This window comes from Gallinula chloropus (genome assembly GCF_964237585.1).
Source record: "Gallinula chloropus genome assembly, chromosome: 4".
Taxonomy (NCBI): Eukaryota; Metazoa; Chordata; class Aves; order Gruiformes; family Rallidae; genus Gallinula; species Gallinula chloropus.
The window spans coordinates 26,981,621-26,998,784 of NC_140088.1; the positions used below are offsets into that span (position 1 = coordinate 26,981,621).

The 17,164-nt window shown below is 47.6% G+C and overlaps 1 protein-coding gene across 1 annotated transcript; it reads right to left on the reverse strand.

Moving 5' to 3' along the window:
• Nucleotides 1–650: 650 nt before the first annotated feature.
• Nucleotides 651–16,733, reverse strand: LMO1 (LIM domain only 1; the record flags this gene model as incomplete). The annotated part of the gene is made up of 3 exons (XM_084262712.1): nucleotides 16,525–16,733; nucleotides 4,711–4,836; nucleotides 651–756 (listed from the first exon to the last, which is right to left on the reverse strand). The coding sequence occupies exons 1-3, from the start codon at nucleotides 16,728–16,730 to the stop codon at nucleotides 651–653; spliced, it is 438 nt and encodes a 145-aa protein (XP_084118838.1). The 5' UTR covers nucleotides 16,731–16,733.
• Between the last annotated feature and the right edge of the window lie 431 nt (nucleotides 16,734–17,164).

Consider the following 17,164-nt stretch of genomic DNA (forward strand, 5'->3'; position numbering starts at 1 on the left):
AAAAAGCAAGGTGATGCTCAGCCAGCCACGCAGCACCACGCAGCAGCCTCGGTGGGACCCGGCCAGCAAGACGCACAGTTCCCAGCCATCAGCTCACACAGCTCGCTCCCTCCCTGCTGTTGCACAGCGCAGCAGGTTTTGGAGGCAAGCCTCAGGACAGTTCAAGCAGAGAGGTGTGTGAAGTCCTGCCTCTGGTTTTATTCATGCAGCTTCCAGGGATTTGTGTAGGTGTTAATAATAGCCTGCTCAATGTCAAGCACGGGAAATACGGGCTCTCACCACACGGGGAACAAACCACAGCTCAGACAGCCAGGAAACATTCATAATTTTTAATTCACACCAGTAATAAAATTGCATTACATTTTTCATAAAATAAATGTTCCAGTTTATATACAGAAAACAGACTGTACAGAGCCCTCCCCAGACCCCAAAAACTCACAAACATACAGGCAATGCAGTGCTCAGCTAAGCAGGCACAACTGTACATCTAAAATTGTAACTGCTTTGTGTTGGGGGGGGGAAAGTACTACAATGTATATAGTCCTCTCTGGACCAAGAATTAAAAAAATATTGCAGGCAAGCTGACAGGCGCCCTCGCTGCTCGCGCGGCCAAGCGCCCATCCCACAGTGCTTCAGCGAAGCAGGGTTTGTTATTGAACCTGGGACTCAAAGCTCCCGTTCAGCTGCCCCTCCTCATAGTCCATCTGACACAAGATCATGTTGTTCTTCAGGAAAAATTTGTCTCCCACACAGAATCTGGAAGATAAAAAGAATTCAGGGGTTTAAGTATGAACAGAGTTTGGAACAGAGTATGTTGGAGGCCGTTTGGGTCAGAACTTGACTCCAGAGACCAGCGTTTGATTTTCAGCTTGGCCAGTGGTGCTAGACCCCTGGAAAGCCAGGGTGCTTCTCCCACACCTCCCCCCTTCCCCGCATGGGCTTTGCCATCCCTTCTCTTGGCACAGTGGTGTTCAGCTCCCAGGCTGCAGTGGTTGGAAGCAGCTCAGGGAACAGGTCCTGGTCTCTGCCGTGTCCCACACCAGCAGCCACAGGAGGCCAGGAGCAGCTCAGGGATTTGCTGTCCCTGCAGCAGATGAGAGGTGTCAGCTCTACAATGGGGAAATCAAGCGGGCAGTATTGCACAGAGGCTATTTGAAGGTTTGCTGGTATCCGCCATTTCCACGTTCCCCTCGGGTGAGGCAGTATTTACACTAATTTCCAGGCAAGGACTGGCTATTAAGTCCTTCCTCACCCGCTTGTGTACAGTGTGGAACAATAAATAGAAATTTCCTGGTGGCTGGACTCCTAACCTTTATCTTCATTGAGTGAAGGGCACCGCTCTCTATATACCATGTAAATTGTTCTGTTTGCATTGAAGTTGACAGAGAGGCTTGTGATATTTAACAATTTTATTTGACCATTAAGGTCAAAAAAAGTTCCACATACAGGGTCTGAGAAGTGTGAATTGACAGCCAATAGCTTTTTCACCCTGCCTGCTTACTCAAGAATCAGAAGCTAATCTTTTTCTTAAGATAACAAATAATGCCCTTTGCACCCAATTCAGGGGCTGTTTTTTGTCCATCACACCAGCCCAGGGCTGCACCTCCCTGCCCCAAGAACTGAGCCCTAAATCAGTCCCAGGTCCCTAAAGCAGGGTCACCCCAGCCACTGGGAGGAAGGCAGCTCTGAACCAACAGGAACAGGTAGGTCCCACCCTCTGGTGAGGCGGAATAGTTACTAGCCTTCGAAGGAAGGTCAGTGGAGGTGATCCCATCCCCAAGAGCCTTGGCAGTCCTCAAACTACCATTTCCTCCACTCCCGGGCAGAGCTTTGGCAGGGACATCACCTACTTCTTGTCTAGAGTTTGTCTAGATTTGTAACCTGGGCAGCTTCAGGCAAGAGACCACCTCCATAAAACTGCACATTTTGTGCTACAAGAGCACGGTTGGTCATTTTAGAGCTCCTGTATAGGTCTGACATGGGCATGGGGTTTTTCCAACTGGACACCTGCAAATAAGTGGATCAATTTGCCAAGCCCATACAGAGAAAACTGGGCACTGGTTCTCATGCTGTGTGGTTTCACTGGAGATTTTCCATCTTCTTCCCTCTGCAGCATGTGCATTAGCAGTTCTGAAATTCAACATTTTCTGTATATTGAAAAGCTAAAAATTAATCTCTATTTAAATTAACAGCTTTTAAGCTAAAAAAATGGTTTTTTTTTTCTCCTGAAAACCATCTTCCCCACTGGTGGGTTTACTAAAGATTTTTCTTCCAAGAAAGGCCACATTTTTGATAACGGCAACACAAGCAGCTGGATTTCCTGCAACCAGTGTGATACTGACCTGTTAGCTGGGTACAGCAGTGACCAACTTTTATCCAGTACTGTGACAAAGCAACGTCCACCTTATAGCAGTTTAAAGCCTGGGATGCAGAGTAGCCTTGTAGGACTTGCTGCAAACCCCATGCTTTGGAGAGCGAAGCTAAATGAATATAGTGCACCGCAAAGATTTTGGAGATTTTGCTCTGATAGATTTAAAACCCTATACAGACAAAGTCTGGAAAGACAAGGGCAAATAAACTGGAAAGGAATTAGAGAAGTACCTTCATAATCAAATCTTTTCCTAGCTGAAGACTGAGGTGGGGTTTCCCATCCAGAACTGTGGCACCCGTCTCTGCAATTCTGATGTTCGGCTTACTTAAAATCACTGTTCTCATTCAGTGTCCAATGTCGCCTGCCTTCTCAGGCTAAAATCTCTGGAGGATGAGCCAGAAACGCCTGTAGCCTTCTGAACTCATCCAAAAATAACAACCTGTGCACAGGTCTACGCTGCCCGCTCAGCCCATCTTTCAGAACAACTCGGCTCCTCTCAAGCTGGGCAAACCCCTCGTGCCTCAAAGCGTGGCTCTGCCAGAACGGGGGTCTGGGGGGGAGTTTGGGGGGTTACCTGCACCTTCCTGCCGGGCCGTGACTGCGCAGGGAGGCTATTTGAAGGGCAGAGCGGGAGCGCAGTTTGCACCGAGTGCAGTGGCAGTGGTCGCAGAGGGGAGAGAGGGAGAGAAGTGCTTCGGGACCTTTGTAACCAAGGGTGACGTTCAGAAGAGATTCCCGGCGGCTGGCCAGGGGAGAGGTGCGAGCGAAGCCGGAGTTTGAAGGCCAATACTTATCCTACAGCCAGCGCAGCCCGCGGCCCTTGCCCCTGCCAGGGGGGACTCTGAGCTGCTCCAGCGTCGGCGCGGCGCCTGGGCACGCCCCTCTCCCGCCCGGCCGTCATCGGCAGGCCGAAGCAAGCCGAGCCCGAGGGCTGATCCCGGCAGCAGCTGCCACGCTCCCGAGCCCGGAGCGGGGCGCGGCGCTGCGCCGAGGCCGGCCGGGCGGGGCGGGGGGCGTGCCGGCCCGCCGGGGGCCCGCGCCGCGGGCGGGGACACCCGCGGGGCAGTCCCGGGCCGCGAGCCGCTAGGTGTCGCTGCCGCCTCGCGCTGCCGCCGCGCCTCCGGGCGCCGGCGGCGCCCACCCGAGCGCGCGGCTCCAGCAGGCCCCGCCTACGGCTCCGCGCGGCCCCGCTCGGGCCCCGCGAGCTGGGCGCCCGTCCGAGGCGCGGGAGAGCCGGAGCCCGGCCGGCTCCCCAGGTCAGCGGGAACGGCGGCGGGGCCTTGCACCCCGCGCACGGCGTGGGGCTGCTCCCCCGGGCATCCCGCCCTGGCTTTCGTTCCGGGGCCAGCCGTGGACTTGTAACTCCAGCTTTTCGGCTCCACTCTCACGCACGGAATTGGGTTCCCCGTCCTCCCCTAAGTTTTGCCACCTCCCTCGGACCTTCACAGGGGATGAAGCGTTGCCTCCCAGGTTCCTCTGTGGGAAAGGGAACCAACCGCAAGCCCAGCACAGGAGCCCCTGCCACAGCCCTACCGAACAAGTGGCAAGCACAAGCAGCGCCTTCAGGCCTGCCTTGGAAAACGAGGGATGGACGGATGCCATCCCGTGTCTGGGTCTGCGGGCTCCCATTCTGCCTACAATCGGCACGCTGCAAAGGTTTTTTTCACTGCCCTCCCAAATTCAGTTGGCTGCAGGTAGCCCAAGGGAAAGTGAAAACTTGGTGCATGACCCTCTGTTACGCTCCCTGACGTGTTTTCCACAGGGTAAACACCAACAGAGATGGGCAAGCCCCGCTCGCTCAAAATTACACCAGCCAAGATCCCCTATTAATTACATGATATCTAAAGGGAATTGTTCCTACTGTTGGAATAGGGTGCATCAAGAGTTTTATTCTCCTTCCCTTTCTCCTCTTTCTATGCCGTCCCCAGATTTGAGCCTGTCAGAAACCTGATTTAAGCAAAATAACGTCAGTTTGCCAGAGGAGGTCCATTCTCCATTGCCCATGTTCTGCAAAGAGGGCAGATCCTGAAAGGACGCTGAGACAATTTGTTTTATTCAGCAGCAGCTGTGCTGCATACAACCGTGGCCAGATCTGCAGTCTTTGTGCCCCCTTCCTACCACCCCCCCCCGCCCCCAACTCCCACCAGCACCAAGGGGATTTGCTGTAAAGGGGCTACAGGTACTTGCATGCATCACCCAGGGCAGCCTAATAAACCAGCCCAAGCCACCCCAGCAGGCTGAGGGCCCCAGACAGGTAGTGTGGATCAAACATTTCCCCTATTTTGCAGGCAAAGGTATAAATTAGTTTGTGTTTGCATGTGTAATAACTGTGTCCTCACCGCTGGTTGCAGAGCTGACAGGCAAAGCAGTCCAAATGGTAAACATTATCTCTGGCCCTCATCACCATCTCAAAGGCAGGGATCAGTTTACTGCAGGCAGCACAATTCCCGGTGGTACCAAAGAGCCTGCCAAAGAAGCACAATCATTAGAAGCCATTTTAATTAAATGGTGGAAGGACTAATTAAGTGTAATTAGCAGTATCAAATACTGTATTGCACCAATAAATAGAAGTTGCAGTCTCCATTTCGCTGACCAACCAGTGTGCGGGAACTTGGGATAAAACTGCCTGGTGAGCAGGCTCCGATTGTCGAGATGAAACTTCATTTGGCTTGCAAGCCTAGGGCTAATTTGCTGTCTAATGGAGAAAAGCATTAAACACCTAGAGCGCTATTTTGGGGCTCACAAAATTTCAGTCAAGAACTATCTGCCTCTCTGCAGCGGTGGGTGCTTGGAGCTGCCCGTTCTCCTCTGTGTGTGCTCGCCCCGTCTGCGCTTGGCCACAACCCAACGGAGGGGCAGGCTGGCAGCCTCTCACACCAAGGTGCAGAAGACCCGTGAACCCTGCCAAGCCTGGCAGACAACGCTATAGTGTAACTGGGGAAGAACCTTGCATACCTGCAGTTTACAATGTAGAGAAAAAGCACAATTTCTCTTGCAATGAGCACAACATTTTGCAAGGCATCTCAGAGGGCAAGCCCTCCTCCCTGGCTGTGCCCCCCTCCTCCCACCTCCACGTCCCTCCCGGGAGCCAGCTAAGCCCTTCCACCGTGGCCCAAACAGCATGCTCAGCCGTTCCACTTCAGCTCCCCGGTCCTCGAGGACAGCCCTTCAGCACTGGAAGCTTTGCCATTTTCATCTTGGCTTTCACTATCTGTCTCCCCAGATGTCTGCTGCTGTTACAGCTCCTGCCGGGGGACTCAACCAAGACTGCAGCATCCTTCCCCTGGCCCCCTCTAAGATGTCCCTGCAGACCCCTGTGCATGCCAGGGGCGGCACATCACTGCGACATTAAAGCCGTATCAACCAGCTCGGGCGTGAATCAACAGGCCAGCAGAACCAAGTCTCACCCTCGTGTGGTCAGCATGCCGTGTGGTAGGTTACTTTGCTTAGGGGAGGATAAAAATTGTATTCCTGGGGCGATGAGCCTCAAGATGTACGGTTCCTGCTGACCATTAGCTCGGCGCGTGCAACGCGTCGCTGCCCGCAGACAGATTTGGGCTCGTGGTTTGTTTCAAGCCATTGGTTCTGGCTGATTCCACAACAGGCAGATGAGAAGCATCAGGAAAATCTATAACCAATTTCTAAACCTGCAATTTGCCAAGCTAATCAATACTAATTATTACTGGTCAGTAATTGTGAATTAAACCAGCCAGCAATGTTATAGAAACCTCTCCCACCCTCACGCAGTGCTGTGCTACCAAAGTCAGCTTGCTCTTCAGCTATAAAAAGGGGCTACCCTTGTTTTTCATTAGAAGCTGTATCAGTGGTCTTTTGCAAGGCCTGGCTGGGAAACCCCAAGGGTTCCTACAAAGAAACAGCACTACGTTTTCCCTGGAAGTTAAACTAAGCAGACCAAACACACACGCTTGTTCGGATGGAAAAACTGCCAAGGGATTTCCAAAACTTCTTCCCCCGTGACTCCACCATATAAGAGCAGAAAGGCAAGAGTCCAGTCCCAGCTACGCAGTACGTGCTGGCAAACTGGGACCGTGCACCAGGTAATGCAGCAGCCCCTTTCTCCCTGCAAGCTGACTCCGGCTCGCTCCTGCTCCCGCAGCCGGGCAGGGGAGGCAGCTGAGCGCGGTGCTCGGCTGCCTAACGCCAGCAGAGGAGACTGAAAAAATGTGGCGCTGAAAAGCGTGCAGGTCTCCACCCTGAAACGCCCTGGGTCTCATTCAGCACCCGCTTACAAATCAAGCCATTAATGCAGACATCCCTCCCTCCCCCCCAACGTAGCTGCCACCGTACCTCGCTTGGGCATGGCAAAACCCGACAGCTTTTGCCAGGGTTTTGCCATTCTCTATAAAACCAGGCATCTGTTTTTAGAGTACCCAAGTCACAGCAAACTCAAGAAATGAATCCAATACATTAGGCAGGGAAACCGGGAGGTTAATCCTAGATTTGCTCTCTGCCCAGCACTGCTACATGCACAAGTATAAAATATCCATTATTCATTAGCATCACAGTTGTGTGGAGCTCAATCTAGATTAAACAAAATAAAGGGGCCCCAGACAGCACCATTTGCATTGTTAAGCAGGCGCTTTTCTTCAGCCTTCAAATGGGAGACTTTTCTAAATGGAAATGATGGGGAAATTTGGACAGATGTTCACTTAACTATTTAAACAGTTAGCTTAAGAAACATGAAAAATGTATTTGGCATCGTATTCACCTGTCTCCTTTCAGGGGTTTTGGGGGTAAACCAATTGTTAAACAGCTTTGACTGTTTGCATAAGATCTGAAGCTTATGTTCTGTCCAGCTGAAATCATGTTGCCTTCTAATGTCTACATAAACGTAGCTTCCAGCTAGTCAGCATGCTAATCTTTCTCTCTTCTATCAAGTTTCACAGTCCTCCATTCCCTCCCTTTCCCAACAGATGAACATTTCACACTTATTCTACTACTTCCTAATTTTAATCTGATTTTCAAGGAGTGATTTAGAGCCCTGTATATTCACCATGGTTCTAAAAATACGCTGTAACTTGTAGCTCAGTGAACATGACTTTTTTGGGGGGGTTGGGTGTGGTTTGTTTTTTTAATCTGCTGGAAGAAAAAGCAAAATGAACACAGATAGTTGCCTTTTCTGTTTGCTTGTAAAAAATCTGCCAGCTCTGATACCTACTTACCCAGAAGCTACTTGAGCCGAAACTTTCTGGGGTGGGGAGCTTAACGTTACTGGAGGAAGGAAGAAGAAAAATTTTCCACCCCAAGCCCCATCTGTGGTTAAATTTAAAATAACCCCACATGAACAAGCTGATCTGCATTCTGTCTCCCAGACACCTTCATAAGACATGCAATACTCTCTCACACATTCACGCACACAAAGTTGAAGTGCATTAGAAAAATCTATCAGAAGATGCTGAGCATCTACTTACCAGCTTGGAGCCATTGGCATAAAAGAAGCTGGAAATACAGAAAGGTTTCAGCTTGGAGTTGTTTTGCTGCTTCTAAAAAAAAAACCCTACTTTTTTTTTTCATCTCCCTTTGAAGTTTAAAAGGCAACAATTTTTAAGTACAGATTTATTCCCCCTTATGTAACAGGAAGACCTAGCCAGCTTGTAAATAAGCACAGACTATGCAGATTTAAAATTTAGCACAATTAAACCTTTACCCTGTGGTAGTAATTATGTTTAATGGCTCTTAGCCTGAACTTAACCATGTCTATTGTTGTCAGCCAGTCTAAAAGCAGGAGTTTGTCCAAGGACAATTTTCTGTAGTTTATAGGCACACTAAAAACCCTGCTACGTGCTGTTCTCATTGGCCATTGATGTCAGTGTGTATAGTAAAAATTAAAGCTAATTGGCATACAGGAGCAGCAGTGAATGCAAATGAATTAATGGGAAAAGAAGGGAGTGCTCCTGGAAGTGGTAGGCAACTGTCAAAGGATGCTTTTTTGTAGTCCTGTCTGGGCTAAACATGATGATCCAGACCTCACCTGCTTCGTGAATACACCTGAAGTTAACCCGAACTATAGTAAAGTCAGCAGCACCCTGCAGATCTTTGGGGGAAGAAAAAAGAATGGTTAAGGGTCCTAATGATAGGGAAAATGGGAAGAAACTTCTCCTGGGAACACACTGAGTGTAGCACCTTTTTAACATATTTTCCCCTTTCCAACCAAAAATATTCAGGGTGGCTAAAGTGAGAACCTGATTGCCTATTTCTGTCACCACTAGAAACAACAATCTGTTTTGATCATTGCCCATTGCCTACAAAGACTGTCTCCCCATTTCTTGTCTCTCTAGCTGGGTGTCTGTCTAGCAAGCAGCTTGCAGTTCAAGAAAGAGGGAGAAAATATCCCCTCCATAGGAGGAGTGAAAATTTTGGAGCTGTCGACTTCACAGGAGAGGGGAAGAAAAAGGAACCAGGACTAGCACATATAAATAATAAGTGGTACAGAAAAGATAGGTTCAGTGTGTCAATTGGATTTTTTTTTTCCTCAAACAACACTAGAACAAGACAACTTTGAAATTAGACATGTGAATGGAGGCTGGTAATTGCCCCAAACAGGAGGCTTTGTCAACTCTGAAAGGTAAGAATTCTGAATGGAAGGAGGACTAAACATCTACAGATAAACGTCTGCATTTGCAGATATTGTGTACAGCCACATATTTCTCTCTGTATTTGTACATCCACATTATCTGGACATACAAGTTTCTGAAGAGAAAATGCCCAAACCCCATGGGTATATCCTCTCCAGCTTGTGGGTAAAACAGGTTTTCCCATATGCCTTCCCTCTATGCCTGCTGCCATGTATTTCCTACCTCTGTCAGGACCTGCTGTAGAGCAAGACTTGCTTTACACACTCGAGATTCATCATCATGAAAAGGGTTTGTCCCTAGCATTTGAAACAAACCAACAACTGGTTTTGCAGTGAGGAGGGCTCTTAACTGCTTGCAATCAGCATTCTTCCCATCTGTGGATATTAGAAATATGCTGAGCTACAAGTCTGATTTGACTGAATTACTGAATGTGCCAATAATTGCAGGGAAAGCCTGAACTTCACTTAAAAAGATAAAAAGAACAAGCTTAAAAGCAACTTCAGGTGCAAGGTTCCCAATAGTCAGCCTCTGTGTAACATTCAGAGAAAGCCTTAGCGATGGGTGTCTGTTTCGGCAGGGTGAATACACATTTACTGGTGCACCCTCCTCTCCAGGGTACCCCTGTCAGTGCTACAGTGGGAAGTCACGTCAGCTGAAGGAAAGGAGATGCATTTTGATACTGATGAAGTTGGTCAAGCTGTCCTCTCATGGAGCCTTCAAGTTCAGTCCCAATGAATTTACATCCTGCATGCCAAAGGGCTTGGCATTCATGCATAGCATAGAAAGAGGACTTGAATCAGTGTGGTACAAAAAAGCCCTCTGGTCGGGTGACCGCACTAGTTCAGAGATTACTGGGCACAAACTTCAAGGCTGCTCAAAGGCATCTGTTTTCAGCTGAAGAACGCATCTGAATGTTCACTTATTTTTACTTCTTTAGTCTCTCCCTTCATATTTTCATTAGATATTTATAGTGGGGTTGGGATGCTGAGCAAGTAGAAGTCCAAGTCCTCCTCCCTTGCCCCATCTTGGTTGTCTCTGGCACTGTGGAACACATGTGCAGCAACATTGCCCTAGGGGAGTTTAAAAACAGCGTTCAGAAAGCTGGAAAGTTGAAAGTTCTAGAGATACGCTAGTATACCACAGGCAGGAAAAGTAACTCCACATAAGCCTCCCTCCTCACTGGGATGTTGTGGAGAAAGAGAATAAAAAAGAGGAAGAGGTGAAGAAGCCAAACATTGCTTGTTTATTCTGAAGGGCATGGGCTGTGTGAAACTCCTGGACCAGCTACTATGGAGAAAAAAAGTATGTCTGCTTTAACATCACAGTGCACTGCAACGCTGCCAAGACACATTGTATTTTGAGCCTAATTAATTCTTCTTAGTCTGTAGAGATACCAAGTGTAGAAGTGAGGGTATCCTACATAGCATGCAAGATGCTTCCTGTTGCGATGCAAGGACAGCACTTCAATTTTGCGACGTTTTTAGGCTCTGAGCAGATACCATTTGTTCAGCCACGCTGCATTTACACCTCTCCTCCCCAGGCTGAGACGTCCCTTGAAAAGCGAACATGCGCTCAGTGCCTGCATGCGCACCACGTTTCTCGGGTAGAAAGCGATCCCAAAGATTCTCCTTGCTGCTTCAAAGGCAGTGCAGCTTCTGCAGACAGAAACTCCATTCAGAGTATCTGCAATGCCTCTTGTAGATTAACTTAAGCTTTGCTACTGTTGGCACGCACTTCTCAGGTCCTGAAGACACGTGCTTACATGTCCAGCTATGGTTCGGTTGTTTGGCTTGGAGCCTTTGTTACTGACCTGCGGAAGCCCACCAGAAGAACAGCATTTGCCTGCGTCCTCCTGTGGCAGAGCACAGGATGCCCGTGTTTCTGCAAGATCACTTTTCACGTCCCACAACGAAGTCAAACCCTGCACAAAACACTTCATCTAACAGGGTCTCACAGAAATTCACCAGCAGAATGACCCCAGTGGGGCACTGGGGGCAGAGTAAAACCCAGTATCCAACAACTGGAAACCCCAGTATTGGGCAACTGACCCATTTGGACTAGGGAGCTGCCCAGGGTGGAGTTCAAGCCTCCATGACACAAGCAGCGCTCAGTGATGGCCGCGCTGCCAGGATGCCTCAGAAGGGCTGCGCAGGGCTGCTCCGCCTGCCAGAGGCACTGATGCCACATGCTCAGGTTGTGGCACTGGCCAAAACACGTGGGAAGTTGGGTGAAAAGAATTTCCATGAAATGCACTGAGTGCAGCATCAGGGCATCCCAGAAAGCTCTTCCCACTTACTGAGTCTCCATCAGTTTTTTCACGCAGCTTTTGAGCTTTCTTTGGAGTCTAATTAAGGCCTTAATCAGTTTAAACGATGAAAAACTTTCCCAACGCCAGCATATCAAAAATGCAGAAGCGACAGTTCTGCTCCTGTCAAAGCGAGCCTGGCTCGCCTTTGCTTGTGTGAGAGCACCATGCCGAGTAAAAAGGAAAAAATCACATTCTTCATCAGCACTTCACAGTGAAATTTAAGTTGTCAGCTCCTCCCGGGAAATCCTGATGCAACACCCGTACCGTCCCTGTGAACCAGAGCTTGGTGAATGTTTAATTACGCCTAGGAACCGACACATATTGCTGCGTGGGGGCTGCGAGGAGCCACCCGAGCCGCACACTAAGCTGCTCTGTCCCAGAAGCAGTTTCTTCAATAGCATTTGCTTATCAAAAATAATTAGAGGTAGGAATGCTGGAACTGTGATTATGAAACAAATGGTAAATCTATTTGCTCAGATGAAATGTATCGAAAGATATATCTAGACACAGCTGGAGACTGAGGTGATACCGCAAGGATAACAACTCGAGATCCAATTTCATCTTTCATGATTAAAAAATGAGCAAGAAAGTGTTTTATGAAATGTGAAGGTTAACAAATGTTCCTTCACAAGCAATGACGACAGTTTATCTTTTGAAACAAATGATCAGGCTATGGTCTGCTAGCAGCTCCTGAAATACATTTGAAAAATTTCTTCCAAAGCCCCAGAGGAGCAGCGCACGCGGCCGGCAGCCCCACCGCCCTGCCAACGCCTGGGCGAAGCAACGCCGACGCAGCCCCCGCGCTCTGCCCCGCGCCAATGGCAAAACTCCGGGGGCTGAGCTGCTTTGCACCAAAACCCCTGGAAGTGGGGCCCTCTGCTCGAGAACACCTGCCAGGAACCCCGTACATCTCTGCCTCTGTGGTGACGAGGCAAGCGGGAGCCTGGGAGGGCCTCTGCAGCCCCGGGCAGCATCCATCCAGCTCCATGTTGGTAGATGGAGCCTGAGCCACGGGAGAAGGAATCGCGTCTCGCCAAGTAATGAAGCATGTGTTCCCAAACTACACTTTGCTCAGCTCACAGGCAAATTCAAAGAAACACTGGTCTATAAAGAGGTTATGAAACACCTTTTTTCCCCTCCTGGTCCTTACGCAGCAGTACTTCCCTTGGACCTTACATATAAAAGATACGCATATTTATATTTGTGGGCGCAAAGCTTATAATTCTTCACCTGAGGGCTGACCTACTAAATACTAGTGCAATATTCACCCAGTTCTTACACAAAGCCATACAGAGGAAGTGGTCAACAATAAATTCCTTTGGCTCTCTGACAGATAAAGTGCTCCCTTTGTAGCACAAGTACAATGTGAAGTATAAAAACTTATTTTTAGGAATGAATTCTGCTAAATGTGACTAGTAGAACAAATACCATGAGTTGCTGAATAAGGAAAAAACCACATAGGTAGAGGCTCTGAAACTATTAATGGGAAGGAATTATATAATGATGGGAATGAGTAATTCTCCAAGATGAAAAAAGTCAAATTACCAGGAGTGAACAGACAGTAGAGAAGATGGTGATGGCAACTTTAATTCCTTCTATTAATAGACCTAATTGTTAAAATTGAGAGAAAAAGAAATATTATGCATAGAAGGCAACAGAAGATGCTTTAAAGTAAAAAAAAAAAAGTTATACTCCCATAAAATACCAGGTTCCTCAGCAATGCCCCTACTCCTATACTAAGACCCCTAAAGGGTTCCTTACCATCAGAACAGAACCCAGGAACGTGGCAGAAGCCCCCCAGTAAAACAGCATATGCCTCAATTTACTTATTTGTGAGAACACAGAACATCGCAGCTGTTATGCTGGCTGAACAGCAAGTCAGCAACTGTGTTACAGAATTATCACTCCTGCTTCCTGCCTCACTCTTGGTCAGATTTCCTGGGATATGACAAGGATATCATCCTTCCCAAAAGAAAGCAAGTAAAAAGTATTCATAGTGCTCAAAGCTGCTATAAATGGACTTAATTCAGAGAGGAGGAAAATACTTAAAGTAGTAAACCCTGCCCAGCAATCAGCTAGTAGCATAATGCCTGTATACACAGCCATCATCCCAGGAGGTCAAGACTAGCCAGAGAGCTAGAGGAGATTGTGCAGCCAGGTGAGGGGTTTGGAACCCCACTCAATGTGGGCAGATGTCCCTGTTTTTACTCACAATACCTACAATTTCTTTAGCACTGATGATGTCTGGCCCAGTTTTACTGAGCCACGTAAGACTTCTCTCTGCAGTTTAACCATGCTGCACAAATAGCAACAGGCGGTCCCCTTGGTGGACCAGAGATTATTCTCTCACCCAACACATGGAGCCAGAGCAGCTAAGGGACCCTTCTCAGGCACAGACTATGTTTGTTTCAGAAACTACACTTAACTGCTGCTGTGACAGAAGCTGCATGGACATGGGCAAACTGCCCCAACTGTTGCCTTCCATGTTTCACAGATTCGTAGGGATTGGGAGGGACTTCTGGAGATCATCTAGTCCAACTGCCCTGCTAAAGCAGAATCACCTAGAGCAAGCTGCACAGGACAGTGTCCAGGTGGGTCTCGAATATCTTCCAAGAAGGAGACTACACAAGCTCTGTAGGCAGCCTGTTCCAGTCCAGTTTGTTCTCATACAGAGATGGAACTTCCTGTGTTCTAGCTTGTGCCTGTTACCCCTCGTCCTGCCACTGGGAACCACTGAGAGGAGTCTGACCCTTCCTCTAGACACCTACTATTCAGGCATTTATAATTTATACACCTTCAGGTACTATATTTATTTATTTTCGTGTCATGAAATCACCCCTTCTTCTCAAAGACAGGATGTGGGCCATTTCCTGAGGTCTGCAACTCCTGGCTTCTTTCCCATCTCTAGCTCAGGCCTCTGGTGTGCCCCAGAAAGTCATGCCACCTGAGGGCCTGTAAGAAGATCAGCAATGAAGCTTTTCCTCCTGAAAGCAGCATTCTCAGGATAGACCAAAGAAAGAAATGTTCTACAACTGCAGTGATGAAAAGGTTCATCTATGTTTAACAGCATCGATACTGCTCCTTCGGCACTTTAACGCGTCTGATTTGATGCTGCATGTTATTTTTGTTATGAAACTAGAACAAACCAAGATCAATATGGTGCTCATTAAATGGACGAGACATGGGGTAGCTCAAAAAGTCAAACGTAAATGGGAATCACCACCCAGCCAAGTATTTCTAGGTGAGTTCTGTAACAGGCAGAAAACGTTGAATATCTACCTTTCAGGTCAGATTAAAAAAAAATAAAACACAAACAAACACAAGGCTCTTTATCAAGTGCACAAATGACAAAGTCTAGAGGAGTGATAAGTAACGAAGAGGAGGATGACTGATGGAGACACCTGGATCACTTGGCAAGCTGAGTACAAACAAGATAAAGGAAAGATGAAGTATAAACAAGATAAAGAAACACTCCAGAAAGTAAGGCAGCCTGTGCTTTCTGGAAGGAAGACTACTCCTGGAAGAAGCTCTCCTGAACTGCTTCGGGGATCCTTGTTATTAGATCCTTGTTATTTACCTAGCACGACCCAATTGTGAAACTATGATGAAAAGAAATGCTGCAATCCCTGACAAGGGAAGATCAAGAGCTATTCTGTTCTTCACTGACACATCAGAATTATGTCCACAACACAGAAAGAGTACAGCTGTCCTGAAGGAGGGTCAGTGAAGAATGCTAATTTGAGTGTAGAAATGTTCATATCAAAGCACCTTCTGGAGCTGTTTCTTTGGCTTAGCACAGACAGAGCTAAAGATACTTCCAGAGGTGACTTGTGGCGGTAGTAAATACTCAGACTTAGGACAAGGCACAAAAATTATTTCATGACAGTGAAGATGGTTTACTTTTTTCCCTGAACCTGTTATACCTTTCCAAAGGCTGCTTCTCCTTCAGATGTGTTCCACCCAAGCTCCCCCTCACCTGTGTTTTGGGGATGCATCCCAACTAACCCAGCATGGACCTCCAGCTGCTGCCTACATGGCAGAATTTCAGCTGAGACATTTCTTGTGTGCCCTGAAGAGTTTCAGCTCAAACAGGAGCCAAAATCCTCACGTGGGCAGGATGCTTTTGTACACTGCCTGGCTGAAAGGCAAGGTGGCAGCTCCCATATGGCAGCTAATAGACTTATTTCTTGTGCTTGGCTCAGTGCTTAATCTCTCGTGCTTAGAAGGCAAAACTCGTTTGTTCAAGTTTGCTAAGAAAATATTTACTAATGATTGTTAGGAATAGCTTTTACAATGAAAGACATGAAGCATCAGATTATCAAGACTAATCTAGCTAGCCTCTAGACACCACAAGGTTAGACAACATTTTACCTCCCTATCTTAAAACATAGCGTGTTTGTGTGTGTTTAACTTCAGATGTCTTTGCTGGTTGAGGTTGCATATGAAATGTTATCAGTGCTTTAGGAACACACACATTAGCTGGACATCAAGTACATGCTTCCAAAGGGAAAACAATGCAAAATTTAAGAGTGTTTTTGCAGTGTGACCCTCATAGGAATGTTGGCATTAGACCTGTTGTCTTACTAAAATTCATTTGTGTTTATATAAGGTATTTTATACAAAACCCTCCGTTCACACCAGGCAAAAAAAATCCCATGCATTGTTTTGTATTGCAGACACACACACAGATGGGGTAGTTCTAACTCAGTGTTACTGATGGTCTCTGTAGACTTTCTCATCAAGAAAAAAATTTTGAAGTTGATCTGTAATATTGGACTGTTTTCCTCTGTTTACTTAGGGAAGAGACAGCCTCTTGTGAGGAACCTTACTCAATCTAAGCCCTAGAAGCCTATCTAAAAGCCATCACTGAAGAAAGAAAAGGTAAAGGTTTGATCCAGTCTCAGTCAACAGGCAGGACTGTAACACCAACAAAGATAGGCAAGAAAAGTTAACAGCCTTTTCCTAATTTTCTCAGCAAGCACTGTTTGTTCTTGTTGGTTCATAACGACATTTAAGTCATGCCCTCCTCCTCCTCCTTCTACCTTGACCTAAAAATAGGTCCCTGGCTACAAAATACTTTAGTTGCAAATAAAAAGCCATGCTTCGACAGAGGAAGAAACTCCAGCCTCTTCCAGGCAGGGCTGACCAAGCACAAGTACACGTTTTCATAGCAGAGGTTTAGAAAGGCAAACAGCTGGCAGCACACTGAGAGGCTTTGGAAAGAGCCCGCAGTACGTCCCTCTATTTACCTCAGGTAATCTCTGCGGCAAAGGATGAGATTTGCTTTTGTGTAAAGAGTTGATCCAACCTCTCCAAGACGACAGTCACAGCAGGCACACTTTAGACAGTCTTCATGCCAATACTTATCCAGAGCCTTCAGCAGGTACCGGTCCTTGATCTTCCGGTTGCAGCCAGCGCAGCCCTTCTGCTTCCCTTTGGGTTGTACGGATAACATCGGCACACCTGCAACGCAAACAGAGTGCTTTGTTTAGAGGATACACAAGCAGCTGGAATAGGTTTCCTGTGTCCAGGGTAGCAGCCTGAGCTGTGGGTAGGGCTGTGAGCAAGTACTGCTGCTGGTTCTGTTACGCAGAGTACACACTGCAAGAAGCTGACGGTCAAAGGAACTTCACTGGCTGTCACAGGGTAAGCGGGAGCGTGGCGCTTGCAGGAACGCAGCCCTTGTTCTCCTAAGGGCAGGGCTGACACAAAGCATGAGGCTTTTTTTTTTTTTTTTTTAATTAACATCTTGCAGCAGAATAAACTGGCTGCAATGTCAACATTTGCTTTTTCCCTCGTTACCAGTACCCTTGTTAATTACCTGCCACAGGCAATTACGAAGATCAGAAGGGCCACCACTGTACATACTTCCAGTCCAACATCTTGGCT